The sequence below is a fragment of the Rutilus rutilus genome (assembly GCF_951802725.1).
Source record: "Rutilus rutilus genome assembly, chromosome: 4".
NCBI lineage: Eukaryota > Metazoa > Chordata > Actinopteri > Cypriniformes > Leuciscidae > Rutilus > Rutilus rutilus.
The window spans coordinates 29,451,738-29,472,056 of record NC_140212.1 but is presented as its reverse complement, the minus strand read 5'-3'; the positions used below and the strand labels follow the sequence as shown (position 1 = coordinate 29,472,056).

The following is a 20,319-nucleotide window of genomic DNA, read 5'->3' as shown; positions in this document are numbered from 1 at the left end:
AACTCACGCACTTTAATTTTGAATGTCAAGTTTAAGCTACTGAACTTATTTTATTTTGCACTTGTTGCTCTGGTGCTGGTTTAATAAATAAATCACTAAACTTGTGAATACATTGTCATTTTGTTTTACAGGGCTAAAAAATTATTGTTTAAGTCGAGCCTGATATCTTCCAAAGTAATGCTAAGCCTACAGCTTATTAAGTAATTCAGCACTTTTAACATTTTACCTTTGTATCGGATCGGTACTCAGTATCGGCCAATACTGAATTGCAGGTATCGGAATCGGTATCGGAAACAAAAAAGGTGGATCGGAGCATCCCTAATTAAGATATTATTCATGTAATTATTATACCCTTAATCGATCACACGTACAATTTTAGTTTCTCAATTATTATTATGCACAGTGTAAATTAATAATTATATAAAGGTAATATAAATACGGTCACAATCACAACAACTAGTGTAAATGCCTTTTCAGATATGAAAAAAATTGCGTATATTTTTGTAGTTAATGACTTAACAAAAAACACAACACAACAATGGAAGGAGGTTGAAGGGGGTCTCGCCCAGGGTATAATTCAATGTAGAACCGCCACTGTAAATTACATACCCAATATTAAAAAGTTGCTGCTCATAAGTCATTCTAAATAGACACATAACCAACATATAGCCTATTTAGAAAGCCAACACTTGAGAGTTTATAGTTCAAGACTCAGAATTACTCAGAATGTTATTAATATGGAGATATATAAGCTCAAACATAAAAACTAAAATATTAAGAATATATAATTGTATAAAAATAATATTTGAATGTAGTACAACTTATAACCACAATTAAAGTGAAACCACAAGTGTGGTCATGCTTCATTTCAAATATGAGGATATCTCTAAAACTATGCATTTTATGAAGCATATTGTTTAAAGGCCCATTTGCAGTAGATTGTCTAATGTCTGGCGAGGAGAATTGCTTAATTCCTCTATTGTTCTCACTCAACGAACCTTTCACACCCCTGCTGAGAATGAGACGATCTTCATTATTCTTTTTATATCATTATTCAACACCACTTTCATCCCACTATACATTAATCCACCTATTATCTTTCTAGAAAAAAAAATATATATATATTCTTGGGACTTTATGTGAATTATGGTAATAAATAGATCATAAAATAGATATAGCTCCTGGTGTGACAGATGCATTACAGCTATGTAACAATGTAAAATATTACCCTGATAACATACGTACATCACGGAGACATCTAATTTGAGGTGCGTGTTTACATCTGGAAGAAGTATTTTTTGTTTTTGCTCATCTGCAATTCGTTTAAGGGACATATCCTGTCAGATGTCAAATAGACGTTTAGAAATTTTAAGATGTTTATGTAAAACTGACATCTTAAAGATGTCTATCAGATGTTAGTAAACAGCAGATGCTTTCCAGATGAAGTGATCTTTAACAGACATCTTGCAGACGTATCTGTGCTATCTGGGTAATATTACACTTTTACTCAACTCACTTTAAACCACCGAGTGTTTGTATTAACTTCCGATCGCGAACTAATGCGGATTTTAGTCATATGTTGTTAAAATGTTATATTTAGCATTTTATATGGAGCTAATAGCTACACCTTCTAAGCATGTATAATGTAAACATTCTTTATTCATATGAATATACCCCAAATCGCATGAAAATCACACACAAACCATATACCATCGTAATCGTATGTTTATTAGCTTCTTGTTTCATGTGTAGAAAGGTTTATTTGGGTTTGTTCTTCACGGAGCTGCAAAGGAGGAAGTGTACATGACAGCGTCATGCAGAAGGGCTGGAATATAGTCATGTAAGATGATTGACAGCTCTACGACAAATGAGAGAGCGCTGAGATCATATCTGACACAAACCAGGAGCAGGAGAGACAGCGCTGTGTACGCTGTTTTAGCTCTAAAGTGAAATTAATATAAATGGTATTCTGTGTGACAAAATATTTTCCAAGCATATGAAAAATCAGTATTTCTCCAAATTTGCGCAGTTTTGTACTAAGAGCCCTAATGGACGCTGTTCATTGAAGCTAGGTTAACACAAATAAACCGGAGCAGACATAAGTGAATATGAAATAACTGAATTATTCTATTCAAAGTATAAAAAATTACAGATAGTATTTGTTACAGAAAAAATTCTGCACTCCTGACAGAAATTAAGAAATGAATGTCACTGCAAAACAGTTTTTTCATAATATTTTTCAAATATCTAAAGTCTTTAATCTTTCTTATGATACTCAATTTGCCCAGATCAAGTAAGAGTCTGATGTTTTAACGTGAGGTGAATGTTAAACAACAAAAATATGGGGACATCTGCGATCTTTGAACCTAAAGGGGTTAAGAGCTCCTTTCCAGTTGAAACTTCCACCAGTTCTTCAACAATGTTGGCAGGTAAAATGCTTCTCTCCAGTGTGAATTCTCATGTAAACTTCAAGGCTTGCATGTTGATCAAAACTCTTTGTTTCTAGTGTGAATTTTCATGTGGTATTTAAGGTTTCCTTTTCTGTTGAAACTCTTTCCACACTGTTGGCAGGTAAAAGGGCTCTCTCCACTGTGAATTCTCATGTGAACCTTAAAGTTTCCATGTTGATCGAATCTCTTTCCACACTGAGGGCATTTGTAAGGCTTCTCTCCAGTGTGAATTCTCATGTGAACTTTAAGGTTTCCATGTTGATCGAATCTCTTTCCACACTGAGGGCATGAATAAGGTTTCTCTCCGGAGTGAATTCTCATGTGCCTGTTAAGGATTCCTTTTTGAGTGAAACTTTTTCCACACTGTTGGCAGGTGAAAGGGCTCTCTTTGGTGTGAACTTTCATGTGGTAATTAAGGTTTCCTTTTCGGTTGAAACTTTTTCCACACTGTTCACAGGTATAAGGCTTCTCTCCTGTGTGAGTTCTCATGTGGACTTTCAGATTTCCATGTTGATAGAAACTCTTTCCACACTGAGAGCATTTGTAAGGCTTCTCTCCAGAGTGAAGTCTCATGTGGACTTTCAGGTTTCCATGTTGATAGAAACTCTTTCCACACTGAGGGCATTTGTAAGGCTTCTCTCCAGTGTGAAGTCTAATGTGCCTGTTAAGGCTTCCAATTTGAGTGAAACTTATTCCACACTGTTGGCAGGTGAAAGGGCTCTCTCCAGTGTGAACTTTCATGTGGTAATTAAGGTTTCCTTTTCGTTTGAAACTTTTCCCACACTGTTGGCATGTGTAAGGTTTCTCTCCAGTGTGAATTTTCATGTGGACTTTAAGGTTTCCATGTTGATCAAATCTCTTTCCACACTGTAGGCAGGTGTAAGGCTTCTCTCTAGTGTGATTTCTCATGTGGACTTTAAGGTTTCCATGTTGATAGAAACTCTTTCCGCACTGAGGGCATTTGTAAGGCTTCTCTCCGGAGTGAATTCTCATGTGCCTGTTAAGGATTCCTTTTTGAGTGAAACTTTTTCCACACTGTTGGCAGGTGAAAGGGCTCTCTCCAGCGTGAACTTGAATTTTCGTGTGGACTTTATGGTTTCCATCTTGATTGACACTCTTTCCACTCTGATGTGATATGGAAGGCTTCTCTCCCGTGTGAACTCTCATGTGGTAATTAAGGTTTCCTTTTCGGTTGAAACTTTTTCCACACTGTTCACAGGTATAAGGCTTTTCTCCAGTGTGAATTCTCATGTGGACTTTAAGGTTTCCACGTTGATAGAAACTCATTCCACACTGAGAGCATTTGTAAGGCTTCTCTCCAGTGTGAAGTCTCATGTGGACCTTAAGGTTTACATGTTGATAGAAACTCTTTTCACACTGAGGGCATTTGTAAGGCTTCTCTCCAGTGTGAAGTTTAATGTGCCTGTTAAGGCTTCCTATTTGAGTGAAACTTTTTCCACACTGTTGGCAGGTGAAAGGGCTCTCTCCAGCGTGAACTTTCATGTGGTAATTAAGGTTTCCTTTTCGGTTGAAACTTTTCCCACACTGTTGGCAGGAGAAAGGCCTTTTTCCGGTGTGATTTCTCATGTGGACTTTAAGGTTTCCATGTTGATCAAATCTCTTTCCACACTGAGGGGATGTGTAAGGCTTCTCTTTAGTGTGCATTTTCATGTGGCTTTTAAGGTTTCCATGTTGGTAGAAACTCTTTCCACATTGAGAGCATGTGAAAGGTTTCTCTCCGGAGTGAATTCTCATGTGGTAATTTAGGTTTCCTTTTCGGTTGAAACTTTTTCCACACTGTTTACAGGTAAAAGGCTTCTCTCCAGTGTGAGTTCTCATGTGGACATTAAGGTTTCCACGATGATCAAATCTCTTTCCACACTGAGGGCATGAAAAAGATGTATCTCCGGTATGAATTTTCATGTGCCTGTTAAGGATTTCTTTTTGACTGAAACCTATTCCACAATGTTGGCAGGTAAAAGGACTCTCTCCCACATTAATTTTCATGTGGACTTTATGGTTTCCATCTTGATTGATACTCTTTCCACTCTGATGTGATATGGAAGGCTTCTCTCCCGTGTGAATTCTCATGTGATAATTAAGGTTTCCTTTTCTGTTGAACCTTTTTCCACACTGTTGGCAGGTAAAAGGGCTCTCTCCAGTGTGAATTCTCATGTGGACTTTAAAGTTTCCATGTTGATCAAATTTCTTTCCACACTGAGGGCATGTGTACGGCTTTTCTCCAGTGTGAATTCTCATGTGGATTTTAAGGTTTCCATGTTGATAGAAACTCTGTCCGCATTGAGGGCATGAATAAGGTTTCTCTCCGGAGTGAATTCTCATGTGCCTGTTAAGGCTTCCTATTTGAGTGAAACTTATTCCACACTGTTGGCAGGTGAAAGGGCTCTCTCCAGTGTGAACTTTCATGTGGTAATTAAGATTACTTTTTCGTTTGAAACTTTTCCCACACTGTTGGCAGGAGAAAGGCCTCTGATCTTTCTTTTCCATTTCATTCAGTTCTTCACTCTCCTCTTTCAGCGCCATAAGGTCTAAGGCAAAAAAAAGAAAAAAGAAAGTGTAATCAAAAAAGACATCAAAAACATTTAGACATGTAAAACATCAAAACCAACACCATGTATCAGAGTGAGTGAGGCAGAAATATTTCCTGCAGAGTAGAGAGCGCCTTCCTGAAGATTCTCTCAAATATTGTTTTATTGAAGTTGCGAAACTTATACATAGCCTAAATGCACAGTACAAACATCAAAGTTAAGAACGAAGAAGGAGAAGAAACTGAAAGGGAGTGTGGAGAAACTGAGTTTGCAAAGATTAATTTTGTGCTATACTAACAGCAACGGTATACTGGTAACAAACATCCCGACATCCAGACTGATGAGAGTGCCGTTTAGACGAATATGTAAATATGTGCTGCATTCTTTCTTCTCAATAACAAAAATAAGAGTGGTGAGAAAACAGCAGTAAAGAAATCATTTGATCATAGTGTCGTGGATATATATTTGCATGAGCTCTGCAATTAGACATTATCCAGGCAAGTCACATCACGTTTATTTATATCCTACTACTTTTAAAAATATTGCTTTAAAGCCACAATATCATGACTGTTATCCATAGGCCCACTGTAATTCAGACATTTATTCAAGAAAACAAAGATGCATAATAGAGAAATTTATTGTCAGAGCGGAATTTGAGCGAATGCTATACTTCCGGTGAGCTGTACATGAGTGGAACGTGAACGATCAAGTGGACAAACGGCTGCTTTTAAATGCTCATGTGCACTTTGCGAAGAGCACTCTTGGCATTCGTCTGTGTGCAATTTAGCGCTGATTTCCCTCAAAAGGAAACTGGCTACACTGTGCTGACCATTGACGCTATGGGGAAGTTTCCGCATAAACAGTCTCGGAAGCACATGTGAAATCACGCCAATTATGTTGGCTGCCGATAATGATATGGCGTGAAATGGTCTGTCACATGACTATAAAATGGAGCCTGCATTGAATATCATCATCTTCGTTTCTAAGATAGCACTATATGTGAAATCGTCTGTCTTGTTTATTGATCGTTTGTCAAAAGAAAAAAAGGTTGGAAAGATGGCAAGAAAAAAAATTCAGGTTGGAAAGATGGTAAGCAAAAATTCAGTAAGTATGTGTCTCCAAATCCGCTCTAAATTACGGCTGGTGATTCACACAACTTTTGTGTTGTTTGTTTGCGGAGCATGCACAGTCAGCACTCAAGTGGGCTGGCTACATGCATTGCGAGCGTCTCTCTATGAGACTGTTCTGTTGCTCCCGCTTTGCTATTTTCTCTGAAGAGAAAGGCCAGGTTCGTGTTCCCCGTGATTTGGGGTAGATCAGATCATGGGGGTCACAAATGGAGTTGGCGATCGTCATATGCTCTGCTTTTTCTCAGTTCTCAACAGCCAACCCAGAAGCCCCCAAGCAGTTTCTTCTGATCTGAACGAAGGCCCGGTGTTGGGTATTTCTGGCTCTGAGTTGGATGTGGCAAGGAAATGCCATTCCTCTACCCTGCTCATGAGGAATTACTGGAGGTTTTGACTCAAGTTGTAGAGAGACTCGAGTTGAGTCTTGACTGACCAGCTGAAAAGCAGTAGCGTCATCGTAAAAGCAAATTAGATGAATGCCTCCTTTCTGGTAGAGCACAACCACACTGGATCGGAGCCTTCCGTTATCCCCAGATCCTCAAACATTGTAGGGCTAAACAACCACTAGTACAGGACAAGGTTGCCAAAGGTTGAAGAGACGCTAGCAAGTTCTCTCTCACCTGAATCAACATCGTCCTTGACTTTGCCCACCAAACTAACTTTGTCAGCTATTTATTTATTTACTTAGTCTTAAATCAGATGTACTTTCTATTTTTTTTAACAATCATATTTAGTCAACCTTGTCATGTTTTGTTTAATCAAGTTTAAGTCGATTACCCCCAAATTTCACAGACAAGCTTAGTCCCAGATTAAAATGCATGTTTGAGCTGTTTTAACTAAAAGCAACTTACACTGGCATATCTTAAAATATATCTGTGGCATTGTTTTGTCTCAAGATTCACACCAGTAGTTTTTCAAGGCACGTTTATAACAGCTACTTGAATCTCCTATTTAAACTAATGCCTAATCCTGGTTTAATATAAGCCCTGAATATTGAATCATGTTATTGATCTGAACTAAACACAACACTGGCTTGCATAGTTGGGGTCTGAAAGACACTTAACTTTCAGTAATTTATCAATATGACCACACTGACTGACATCATCGGATGAGAACAAAAGTCGAACCGAATTAGGCTGGATGATGGCGTTATCATTTTCTGTAGATCTGCTTTACAGATGAATCTCATCTTGCAACATCAACACTGGGATTAAACTGAATTGAATCAACATTAGGCTGCCTCAAACTGAATAACAACATTGCTGCCTTTTGTAAAACTGCTTATAGCTAAATTTTACTTATTTCAAATTGAAGAGATTCACACTGTTAAGGTGGTCACACACCAGACGAGAAGCACCGCACCATCGTACACCGGAGTCATCCTTTTCATTATCACAATGCTACTCCACGGTATTTAACTAACTCTAAAGTGTGTTGTGACCTGGTACCTCCAGTAGATGGCAGCACATAGCAGGGAAACATATACTTTTACACTCAGGTTAGTGTATGGGGAAAAAAATGGCAAAATGAAAGATTAATGGCAAAATGAAAGATTAGAAATGGCTACGTTTATCAGGCCTAGATACATTTTTCCTTTATATCCTATTTTATAGTCACATGGTGACGTAGCTACGCCGCTGAAGTAATGGCTGGACTTCAAACATTTCAGAAAGGTGAGTTTAACTCCCTTTGGGGTGGACTTTGTACTTTGTAAATGCAGATTGTTTACATTAATGATGGGTCATTAACAAATCGTTCATTTTGTCTGTCATGTGACAAATCAATCATTTATGTTCCTTTCAACTTATCTTTGGGTTAGAGGACGTGTTCAGGGAATTTGGCTGTTGAAAATATAACATTTAAGGCCACTAAAAGAATGAAATGACTTGAATAAACAGTTTATTTTGATGAATGAGAGTCAGTAAAATGAGCTGATATTTCAATCACTGATTTACATGCACAAACAAATATATTATGCACTAAAGGAAAGGTAAAAAGAAAAAAATAATTCTAGGTCCCATTTAATGTGAAGAATATCCCATACGTGTGCTGCCACATGGAGTTTAGGAGAAGAAACACTCATCCTAGATCAACTACTACATCTACACTAATCCGAACACACTTGAAAACACTGTCCGTCCACATTGAGACTGCGGTTTTCTCCTGCGAAAAGTAATATGAGTATAGTAAATAGTATGAGTAAGGTAAATGGTAAAGTAGTATGAGTGAGGTATTTGAAAACAATTACACATTTAGTAATGTGACGTCTGTCATACCCATAAGGGCCCTCTATGTGCAAGAAGTAAAAATATTTACTTGTAGTTGCTGTCCTGTAGCAAAACGGGCAATTTTAGACCATACATGGTGCTGTATTGTGCATAAGTCACAGCTGAAGGCCGTTGTTAGAAACCCCTTCAGCCGTGACTTATATAATACACGGCTCTGATGAATACTTGATTCTGATTGGTCAATCGCGCCATCCAGCGGTATGTTATTCCCAGATAACAACTGCTCAAAACAGATAACGCAGGCTCATCTGGGTTACTGAAGTCAGCAGCACCATACGCCTGCTAGGAAAGTTTTTTCTTCGTGGAAGTTTTGCTTTTGGTGAGCTAATAAAATAAAAACTCAGTCGAATCAATATTTTGTGTACAGTTATTTAAAGCTGCATTCAGTAACTTCGGGATTTCTTCGCTGTATTCTCGCTTTTTGCTCGCAGGTTTCTCTCTAGAGCTCCCCCACAGCTTCGGAATAGATATTTGACAACACTGTTGTAAAAACTCGTTGGCGATTCTCAGACACCAGAGGCTAGTAGATCAACGACATCAAAGCAGATGGGATATTCTTTAAAACGTCTTCTTCATTCGGGTTCGAACAGCGTGAGGGAGCGCAATAATGACGGCATTTTAGCAGATTTCTTTTGGCCGTAAAGCAATTGTTTACATCGCGAGACCTGATATCACGCGAGACTTCCTGACGCAAAGTTGCAAGTGCGTATTTTCCGCTCACGGGCACCAGGGGGGTGCGAAACGACCACCATTCAACCCGAAATAAGTAATATAACCATTCCAATGACTCCGAAGCTGTTCAGTTAAGGTAAAAAAAGTTACTTAGTTCACCTTTAATTATGCCATCCAGTATCGTGGACTCGCTCTCTCATTTCATACAATTGCAGCTGCAATTTTGTGACTGTTTTGTACACTGTTGGATTATAAGATACAAACAGGTATGATTTTAAAACAGTTTAATCTGAAATCAATATCTCTTATCTCCATAATTATTTATGTGGCAAAATGCTGTGTAATAAGTGGTATGACTGTATACCGCATCTCTTAAATGTCCGTCTAGTTTGAATTTGCCGCGCTGCAACTAAACTCCACGAAGCTTTGCGTTTAAAGAGCTAATCAAATATTTAGACTCAAATCAATATTGTGTCTAATTATTTACTTATGTGGCAAGTAGCCGTGTAATAAGCGCGATAATGTACATTCAGCCGGTTGTTCTCTCAAAATAAACCCCCTTTAGGCTGATGGAAGATCCCTCCGCTTGCGTGTACATTATCCCTTACATAGCACTAGCCTCAAGTACCTTATTGCTTATATAAAATGGTAACCACACAATACAAATATTAAAGCCAAAAATATGTTTTAGTGCACTGTGCAACTTTCATGAAATCACTAAAAGTCTTCCTTCCCTTGGATAAAAATAGTCCCTGACCGTAAACAGCAGCAGAAGTTACATTATTTCGCCATTAGACAGCGACAAAGACTGTCTTTATGAGCTAGTCAGTCAGTAGAGAGGACTTTTATATTGAAAGGACAAACTTGTTGTGAACACGGAGAAGCAAGACGCAACTGACAAATGACGCGTGTAAGGCCATGGAAAACCGCAAAGAAGAATGTCATATACACCTAGGATGGCTTCAGGGTGAGTAAATCATGGGCTAATTTTAATTTTTGGGTGAACTATCCCTTTTTAAAGGCAGCATTAGTATTTTTCTGGTCATGTGATCAGCATGTCTGTCCACATGAGGGACCTGCTCTGTGTCAAATAAAACCGCTTTAAAGGTGCAGTCTGCAATCTCCCAAAATCGTTGTTGACGAATGTTGATATTTGAAATCAACCCAAACAAACCCACTCTTCTCTTCATTGCTCCGTCTCCAAAATTCACTAACACTTTATCACCCGCAGAAACAATGCAACTTCAGCGCCCGGTTTCAGCCCTTCACGTGTAGGTCTCTCTAGCGCTGGAAAGCTTAATATTAGATAAATATATAATTAATTATATATTGGATAACACTTTAATATAAATGCGGGTCCTAGAGCTCTTGCCTGATTATAACCCGTTTTTCAGTGATATTCCTCTGAGATATTCTCTTTTGTATTGTCTCTCATCTCACTTTCAACAGTCTTTCTTCAAATTTCCCCCTTGCTTGTTCTCTCTCCTCCACCATCATACGTCCCCTAATGCTCATTGGCTACATGTTTGTTGTGGTGCTCGGTATGAAAACTTTTCAGCATTGTATTTGAAAAATCAATTATTGCACCTTTAATTAGGACACTCATATGACATTCAAAAAATTGTAATTCTTTTCTGTAGAGCTGGACACTTTAATGAGGATCAAATGAAACAAGTTCAGCTTTGAGAATGAAACCAACCTGTTTGTTCCTCAGTATCTTCATGTTTCATACTGAATACTTCTTCAATCTTCATGTCTTCACTCTCTTCTTTAATAAACGGCACGTCTTCACTCTCCTCTTTAATAAACGCCATCTTTATAATAGTGTCACGTGGATCTCAGTCGCTTCACCAGGAGTTTTCCTGTGTGTTTGTCCTGTTTAAGATGAGAATAATTAACAGAAAGAAAAATAAATCCACACTAAGCGTCCCAAACAGCTCACTAGTTCAGTAGTCCTTAAATGAACTGATTAGACAAAAAAAAAAAACCCTCAAAACTAGGACTAGCCTACAAATTTTATAAAATAAGGCAAATTTAGGCCACTTAATATTTAGTTATGCTTAACATTAGATATTTAAAGATGTGTAGATTACATTTTATAGATAACATTTGCAGTTGGTTAGCTAAAGGGGTCATATGATGCTATTTTCAAAGATCATTATTTTGTGTATTTGGTGTAATAGAATATGTTACCAAGTTTTAATATTCAAAAAACACATATTTCACATACTGTGCATTATTGTAGCTCCTCTATGCCCCATCTTTCTAAACCGCGCCGAATTCTACAAAGCCCCTCCTTCCGAAATTCATAGTGTGCTCTGATTGGCCAGCTGACCCAGTGCGTTGTAATTGGACGAACACCTCAAGCGTGTGTTGGAAATGTTATGCCCCTTACCCTAATCGCAAGCTTTAGCTTCCAAAGCAATTATAAAGACAGTTAATCATGTCATCAGTTTTACAGTTTAAGTTCGAGCCCGAGTCGGATTCTGAAAATGCAGATGACCAAGCCGAAGCCGATCGATCAGTTTGTCATCTTTTCAACAAGTTATAAACAGAGAATAGAGGATACTATGTTTGTACACATAAATCCATCTCTGCACTTTTGATCGCAAAACCAACAAACAATATACTTGCATGCTAGCGCCAGATTGCCCTAGCAAAGTTGGAATTATCCCTTTTTTTCTTTTTAAAAAGAAAATCATTTCTCTTTTTTTTAGATATAGCCTTTGTGCACAGCCGGTCTTTTACTCTCCCAGGTTCAGAAAAATACGCTGCACACACACGAACATTTAGGTTTGTGCTGTTCTGGATATACTAGCTTATGGCAGACGGCCGTATGCAAGTTGACTTCCGCCAAAAGAGTAAACCCTTGAACTTGACGCACAGCGTAATTGGCGTAAATTGATGCGTATTTTAGTCGATAAAGTTTTAAATATGGGTATTTTTCTTACACGAATACATCGCTTCACTTCAGAAGGCCTTTATTAACCCACTGAGATGCGTGGAGCACTTTAATCATGAATAGATGCGCTTTGATGGACAACTAAAGACATACAGCCATTCACTGCATTATGAAGCTTCGAAGAGCCAGGACATTTTTTAATATAACTCCGATTGTAGGCTATTCGTCTGAAAGAACAATGTCATAAACACCTAGGGTGCCTTCAGGGTGAGTAAATAATGGGCTAATTTTTCACCCATTTTTGGGTGAACTATCCCTTTAAGAGGCCCATCTATCACTGTTTTCTAAACCTTTTTAAAAAATGGCGGGTGCTGGTGTTTCGCATGTGTTCGGCCAATCAGCGAACACTAACGTCGCGGATAGTTCCTATAGTGCTGGTTTAGACCCTACTCTGAAGTAGAAGCTAAATTAGTGCCTCCAAAAGGAGTTCCTACAACTAAAATCGGTCCGTGTTCCCGCGGTGCGAACACGCCGACATCCAGGTACTTTCGCCAATAGTTCTAGAAACTATGAAAAGGTTCCTCCGATGCGAAAGCCCCTTATGTTACTGTCTGGGCTATTAAAAAGAAAAGCTGAACATTAGTTTACAAATAATGTCTATCGTTTAAATTGTTACTGCCTTTAGTACTTATCTTGGAATAAATGTTAAAATGTGTAAAAATACTAACTTGTTGAAATGTATCAGGCCTAGGCCTACTTGGGTTTAATAAATAGCAGAACATTACATAATTACTGCAAAAAAAGAAAATAATTGTTTTTGGTTTCACTTTTTTATGTAATGTTTATTAGGGTGGCCCTTAAATGTACGAAAACATTTTTTTTTTTTTTTTCCTGCAGCCTGACCCGCTAGATTTGTTTCATCTATGCTAAAAACACCCCAGAAAAAAAATGGGCCAAAAATATTAATATTTAGAGGGAGCTCAAGCACATCAAAGTTCACTGTTTTTGTAGGCAATTCTACAAGTCAGCAAAATTCTTCATTCTAAAACGTTTAGCATTGAGCATTGTATTCAATATACACAGTTTGCAGAATGCATCAAATCACATAGCCTATTACTTGATCACAGTTCAATGTGAGTACTATATTAATTATTTAACCAAATATATCTTACACAACATACACTTGACTATTGTAAGATAACTGATGATACGCATCTTTTCACAGTTAGTCCAGGCAAAGTAACTAATTTTGGAGCCAAAAATAGAATTGTAAAATAATTTTTTGCAGCTTAGATCATTTCTATGAGGTGTCCAGAACAACATACTAAAAGTCCTAAGAAATCCTAGTTGAGGAAATATGTTAAATTCTCATCAATCCGAGATGTGTGCCAATAAGGCCAGGCAACAATACACCCCAATGGGGCTATTTTTTTCCTTTACTCCTATCAAAATGAAACTTTACACAATGAAAGTACCCATGAAGAGTCAAATTTTTTGTATTACAAGTTTCTTTGAAAATGAATTTGAATATGCAAATGAGCTATACACTAATCGAATATAGGCTACCCAAAATACACCCGCATAGGCTTAATTTTTTCCTTTACTTCTACCACAATAAAACTTTACACAGTGAAAGTATACATGAAAAGTAACATTTTTGTTTTACAAGTTTCTTTGAAAAATCTATTTTAAATATGCAAATGAGCTCAACACTAGGCCTAATTGACTTGTGGCCAAGAAACCATAAAGTCACAAGTAAAAAAACAGGGGCCAAATAACTAACACATTCATGTCCATTCAGTAAGTTAACCTATGAATAGTGGGTACTTTCATTGTGTAAAGTTTAATTTTGATAGGAGTAAAGGAAAAAATAGCCCCATTGGGGTGTATTGTTGTCTGGCCTTATTGGCACACATCTCGGATTGATGAGAATTTAACATATTTCCTCAACTAGGATTTCTTAGGACTTAGTATGTTGTTCTGGACACCTTATAGAAATGATCTAATCTGCAAAAAATTATTTTCCAGTTAGTCTGTCGTAAAACGCTACTTTGCCTGGACTAAGTTTGCACAGTTCAAAGTCAATAGTTCAGAGTTTCTTAACACAGCATTTCTGTGAAAGTGACTTCGTTAGCCCGTCGTTAACACAATTTATGCTTCTGCAAGAAATGCACAGAATATATTTTGTGCAAAATAGGTGTAAATTCAGAATTGCCATTAAATAAGCAAATATGTAATTTAAATAGTTTAGATAAAATTAGGCAAGTGGTAATTATCACAAATTGAGCTTAATAACTGATTATACAAAATTTCAACGTCATCGAGCCACCTCTAAATATTGTTCAAATGAGCTCATATTTTGCCTGAATTATTTTTTCATGTTTTGTAACAAATTGAGGGGGTCAGACAATTATAAATCAAAACTTGAAAAATAAGGGCCACCTTAATGTTTATTTACCCAGAAGAATTAAGTGTAGTGGATGTAAATTTACATTTGATATAGCCTACAGCATTTTAAAACACCACCACTGGTTTAAACATGCAAGTTTTGATTAGGCTATATTCTAGATACATAATGTGATTTGTATGTGTATGCTATATGCATTTTAAATGTGAAAGTACAGTAAATTACAATATTCATGTTATATTTGTGCGACCGCGTCGCAATGTGTGCCAAATGAGCGATTACTGTCAGTGCAGTTCATTTCAACGGATCGGCCCTATCCCGAGCTCAGGGAGTAGTGAACACTGCACAGGGAACTTACCTTTAGTTCACGTTCAGTATTGAAAAGCTCCGTTTCTGCTTCTCTGCTTGGCAGTGGCCGAAATAGCTTTTACTATAAACTGACTCACGATATAGGGAACAAAACGAGACACAACTTAATAACTTCATAAATGAAAGCATCACAATGTTATATTAAATTATAAGTAATTCACTTTGCATTCCTCGTAGAAACTATACGATCGATTGTACTGTTTGTATGGGTTTAAACACCTTAAATGCTTAAAAATACAAACCTCACTCAGTCGTATCACAACAGATGCATGGTCGCGGCGCCTCCTAATGACGTCACATCGCCGGACCAAAATAAAAGTCCTGTCCACAACCTGGTGTGTCTAAAAATCACAGAATAATCGATGTACATACAAAATGTACAAAATGTATATATCTTATATAAATATAAATGTATATATTAATCTTCTGCTCACCAAGGCTGCATTTATTTTATCCAAAATACACCAAAAACAGTAATCTTGTGAAATATCTGTACAATTTAAAATAACTGTTTTCTATTTTAATATATTATAAAATGCATTTATTCCTCTGATGGCAAAGCTGAATTTTCAGCATCATCAATCTTCAGTGTCACATGATCCTTCAGAAATCATTTCAATGTGCTGTTTTGCTGCTCAATAAACATTTATTATAATGATCATGTATGTTACAAAAGATTCACTTCATGGATGTGCAGCCAACAAATCTGCAGCAATGTGTAATGCCATCATGTCAATATGGACCAACATCTCTGAGGAATGTCTCCAGCACCGCGTTGAGGTTATGCCATGAAGAATTAAAGGGGTCATATGGTTCTAAAAAGAACATTATTTGGTGTATTTGGTGTTTACGCAGTTTTAGGTAAAAAAAAAAAACATTATTTTACACATACTGTGTACATTACTGTGTACAAGTCTGAAACCGCCTGAAACGCGTCAATTTTTACAAAGCTCATCGTTCTGAAAAGCGCGGTGTGCTTGGCCCAAAAACCTTAAAGGGGACCTATTATGCAAAATTCACTTTTGCATGCTGTTTGGACATAAATGTGTGTTGGCAGTGTGTGTACACAACCACCCTACAGTGATAAAAATCCACCCACTCCTTTCTTATTAATCCCCATAAATCATCAGCAGTCTCTCCCAACTACCAGTTTTCAGAATGCTGTTTTAGTGACGTCACTGCAGCATAGCCCACGAGTGTTGACAGACACTGCCGTTTGAACATAGACCCGCCCTCAGCGCCCTGATCGAGTTCACAGCGAGTTGTACACATCCGCCATCGCGGCACTGACGAGAATGTCTACAAAGCGTGGTAGGTGTTGCGTGGCTGGATGTAATAATCCATATTGCTCTCTCTATTTACTCCCGAAATCGGAACCGTTGAAGACGAAGTGGATTAATTTTGTTTTTGAAGAAAATGCTCCCTCAACTCTACCAAAATTCGTTTATGTCTGCTCAAATCATTTTACACCGGACAGCTTTTTGAATGGGGCTCAGTATAAAGCAGGTTTTGCAAAAAAATTGCTCCTGAAGGATGCAACAGTGCCAACTGTTCGTGATCCAGCTACACATCTAGAAGTAAGTAGTATTACGCGTTTGTTTTCCAAATTGCCTTTGAATTTGTCAAGTTCATAACAACATGTTAGACTTATAAAGTTTGTGATAGCACCATGAGTCCAGCTATGTTTTTTTTTTTTTTTTTTTATCGCGCTGATAGTGTAATCTTTATTTGTAAAGGACAGCACATCAGAACAGAGCAGCCAAACCAGAGATGTTGCTTGCCAGACAGACGCAAAACCGCTGACCAAGTGGGTTGGTAATCAGTTATCAATGAAGACGTTTCATGTTCGCTACAGGAGTTCGGGTATGTTTATGTATTACATGATACTGCTTATACAGAGGACGTATAACTAGTCTTGTTACACAATAAGTGTCACATAACAGTAACACACAACTACTTTGTATATTACAGGTGTCCAGACGACAGATACATTTTCGGACATTGACCGTTTGTCACCAGCAGCTGGTTTAACATTTAGGACCTCTACACCTATAAAGTGGCCATCAAAGAGACCTCGTGTGGAACTGGAGGAAGAGGATGACGAAGAAACCCTAATGGACACATCATCTGTAGTAGCACCTGAAGAGCAAGATTATACATTTGATCCAGCAGAGACGGAGACAACATACATGTCGTAAGTTTCAAAACTGTGCATTTGTTTTAGAACAGGGGTGTCAAACTGAGTTCCTTGTTGGCCACATCACTGCAGAGTTTACCTCTAATCATTATTAAACACACCTGAGGCAGCTAATCAACTCTCTAAGGCTCATTAAAAAAGTTCAAGTATGCCTGTTAACCCTTCTGGAACTGAGTTTAACACCCCTGGTTCAGAATTTTATTATTTTTATTATTATTATATTTTGTTATTTTTGTATTTGATATTTGTTAACCAATAAGAGTTTTTGTTTCTTAGTGCTCAAGCATCTTGTCCCATTCATAAAACCAGAAAATACATAATATACGAAAATTGCATTATGGAGCTGTTTGAGGTGTGCCCGGTTTGCAAGCGGAGCTGTTCTGTGCGTTCGCAAAAAATCGGAACTTTTATACGCGTTGAACAACTCTGCAAAAACTGTCAGTATTCACGCAAATGGAACAGCCAGCCGGTTCTAGGCAGTTCTCCAGCTGGGAACCTCCATGTTTCTGCTGCAGTATATCTTTGTGGGGCTTCATTCTACAAATTCGAAAAGGTAAATGAAATATGAAGTTTTTAATAACACTTTACCATGTTGAAACTAATATTGTGCTACATAATCTTGGCCGCTTTTTGTGTCACCAGATATGCTCTACAATGAATCTGCAGCTTTTCAAGTATGACACCTTTCGGCGCCATTCCCGATTGTACGTTGAGCCAGCTATAGTGCACAAGTGGATGCGCTGGCAAAATGAGACGCTAGATCGCCTGAGTGAAAGGGAAAGGGTCATCGTTGGAGGTGACATGAGGGCTGACTCACCAGGTACATAGTTGTAAATAAGAAGGATGCATGGATGCTCGGGTATTTTCCAGATCATGAAGCATAACATGCATAGTAGTTATAGGTAGTATCTAACTGAATTCAATGCACTCAAAGTAATAATGCTTTGTGTGATATTACTTTCAAAGGCCACTCTGCAAAGTTTGGAAGCTATACATTGATGGACCTTCAGACCAACACCGTTGTGGACACACAGCTGGTTCAGGTGGGAGAGACGAAATATCAGTATTTAAAAATATTACATTTTGAGAAGTTTAAAACTTCTGGTTTGTCTAAGATGATTGTTTCGTTCCCTACTTGTCTATTTCAGAGTAACGAAGTGGGAGGAAGCTACCACATGGAAAAAGAAGGATTAGAGAGGAGCCTTGCCCTGTTGGAAGCTCGTGGTGTTACTCTGGAGTGTATTGTAACTGACCGCCACCCACAAATACAAAAGTACCTCAGAGAACGTAACATCAACCAGTTTTATGATGTGTGGCACATCGAAAAAGGTTTTATTCATTATAAATCGTACAAATTCAATAACAGATTTATAAGTGGGTATAACATGAAAATTAAGAAATTGTGACAGTTTATAGGCATATCACAAGTATTTAGTACTGGCAAACCGTGAACATCACTGTATTTACTCTCAGCAGTAAAATGCGTGTCTATATTTTTATTTACAGGGATTGCGAGGAAACTTGAAAACATTTCCAAGATGAAAGGCTGTGAAAAATTACGGAAATGGCAGAGAAGCATTAAAAACCACATTTACTGGACTGCATCATCTTCAACCACTGGACCAGAAAGAGTGGCCAAATGGAAATCGATTCTGAACCATGTCAGGAACGTACACACTCATGAGGATCCAAACTTTCCTGCTTGTCTACATCCTCTAAAGGGAAGCAGAGACAGAAACAAGTGGCTTGTTGCCGGTATGATACTGTAAACAAATATTATTTTTATGCGACACGACACGATAAAAAAAAAAAAAAAAGGGACTGTTAGTCGAAGTGTAAATAACCTAAAATTAAAGTTATTAGTTGTAATTAATACAATTTTGGTATAATTTCTCATAGGAACTCAGGCATTCTACAAGCTGGAGAAAGTGATGACAAACACGCGGATTTTGAAGGACATCACCAAACTAAGTCCACATCACCAGACTTCATCTTTGGAGTCATTTCATAGCATCATTCTACACTTCACCCCCAAAAATGTGGTGTTCCCATTTCTTGGAATGTTGTGCAGGTAATTTAACTGCTGTTAAAATAACTTTACATCACTATAGGCTATTTTCCTGAATTGTGTCTGTGCACTTGCAGGCTATACCTGGCTGCATTTCATTACAATGAAAATGCTGGTCGTGCACAAGCAACATCATCAACAGGACATCCACTATTCAAAGTGAACTTTCCAAAGGCCAGGAAAGGACAATGCACGATCAAACAAGTGAAGACACCACCAACATTCAGTAAGTTACTTTTAATTATTTATTTATTTTTATTATAAAATGAAATATAAATTAACAGTGTTATTGCAAGTTTTCTTGAAAGTTAGGGTAAAATACTTTAATATCTACAAATAAATTGTTTTATTGCACAGAGTACCTAGATGACCTGCAGGACCTAATATTTGAGCATGTTTTTGTTGACCCCGCTCCATACATGGATGAGGTACTTAAGATACCCACACCACCAGACCTTCATCTCCACCATGGTGTCCAGGTTCCATCATCAGCTGGTAGGGAACCAACATATCTGCCCTGATCATCTGGAAACTCACGGCGAATCCTCATCACCACACAGGCTGGAATCACGACACGTACCCGACGGCCAAGGAAACCCCAGCACCAGCTCACAAAGGGGCGATACGCCAGAAACCTGTAACGACTAAAACACAGGCACATGTTAAATGTACAGATAATAATTTATCTTTCAGCAATGTCTTTTTGTTTTATAGCACAGCCTATGCTTCATTTTGTGCTTTCTTATAATTCTATAGAGCTGTTGACAAGCACAATCTAAGACTCCTGAAGTTATTTCTTACTATTGTATATAAAATGTCAAATATTCACTAGTTTGTTTACAGTATGTATTGGTTTTGAAGAATCTGCAATGTTTATTTAATTACAAGAATAAAGTAAGATCCATCCACTAATTATTTATACAAATTGTGAAATAATTTTCTTGTATTTTGCAGAGTGTATTGTTGTGATATTAATAAATATTAAGTTTGTTCTGCCATATGTGTTGTCAATTTCATGGTTGCAATTCAGAATATAGGTAAGTTTTTACTTTTGTGCAGTCAATATGTGTAGGTTGATTGTAGATGTAAATATATTATTATATTATATAGCCCTGCATTTAAATTTTCAAACTTTAATAAAAAAAAAACTTGACAACATTTAAAAACACTACTCATCGACACTTACTGTACAATTCCACATAGACGTAAGGTTCCATAGTCGGCTCGATAAATGTTGTATGCATTCTGAAGAGAATACACGTTTAAGCAAACAGGCTCCAATCCAGGATG

At 37.6% G+C, this 20,319-nt stretch overlaps 2 protein-coding genes across 2 annotated transcripts; one reads left to right on the top strand and one right to left on the bottom strand.

Moving 5' to 3' along the window:
- Positions 1-1,708: 1,708 nt before the first annotated feature.
- Positions 1,709-15,073, bottom strand: LOC311289682 (uncharacterized protein). The gene is made up of 4 exons (XM_084407896.1): positions 15,007-15,073; positions 14,754-14,832; positions 10,786-10,961; positions 1,709-4,999 (listed from the first exon to the last, which is right to left on the bottom strand). Exons 3-4 carry the CDS (start codon positions 10,898-10,900, stop codon positions 2,487-2,489), a joined length of 2,628 nt encoding a protein of 875 aa, XP_084264022.1. The 5' UTR covers positions 10,901-10,961; positions 14,754-14,832; positions 15,007-15,073; the 3' UTR covers positions 1,709-2,486.
- Positions 15,074-16,047: 974 nt separating this feature from the next.
- On the top strand, positions 16,048-19,937 carry LOC311289961 (uncharacterized protein). The gene is made up of 11 exons (XM_084408234.1): positions 16,048-16,341; positions 16,501-16,627; positions 16,736-16,958; positions 17,238-17,514; positions 17,604-17,781; positions 17,928-18,004; positions 18,110-18,290; positions 18,468-18,716; positions 18,861-19,032; positions 19,107-19,255; positions 19,387-19,937. The coding sequence occupies exons 1-11, from the start codon at positions 16,060-16,062 to the stop codon at positions 19,548-19,550; spliced, it is 2,079 nt and encodes a 692-aa protein (XP_084264360.1). The 5' UTR covers positions 16,048-16,059; the 3' UTR covers positions 19,551-19,937.
- Positions 19,938-20,319: the final 382 nt, after the last annotated feature.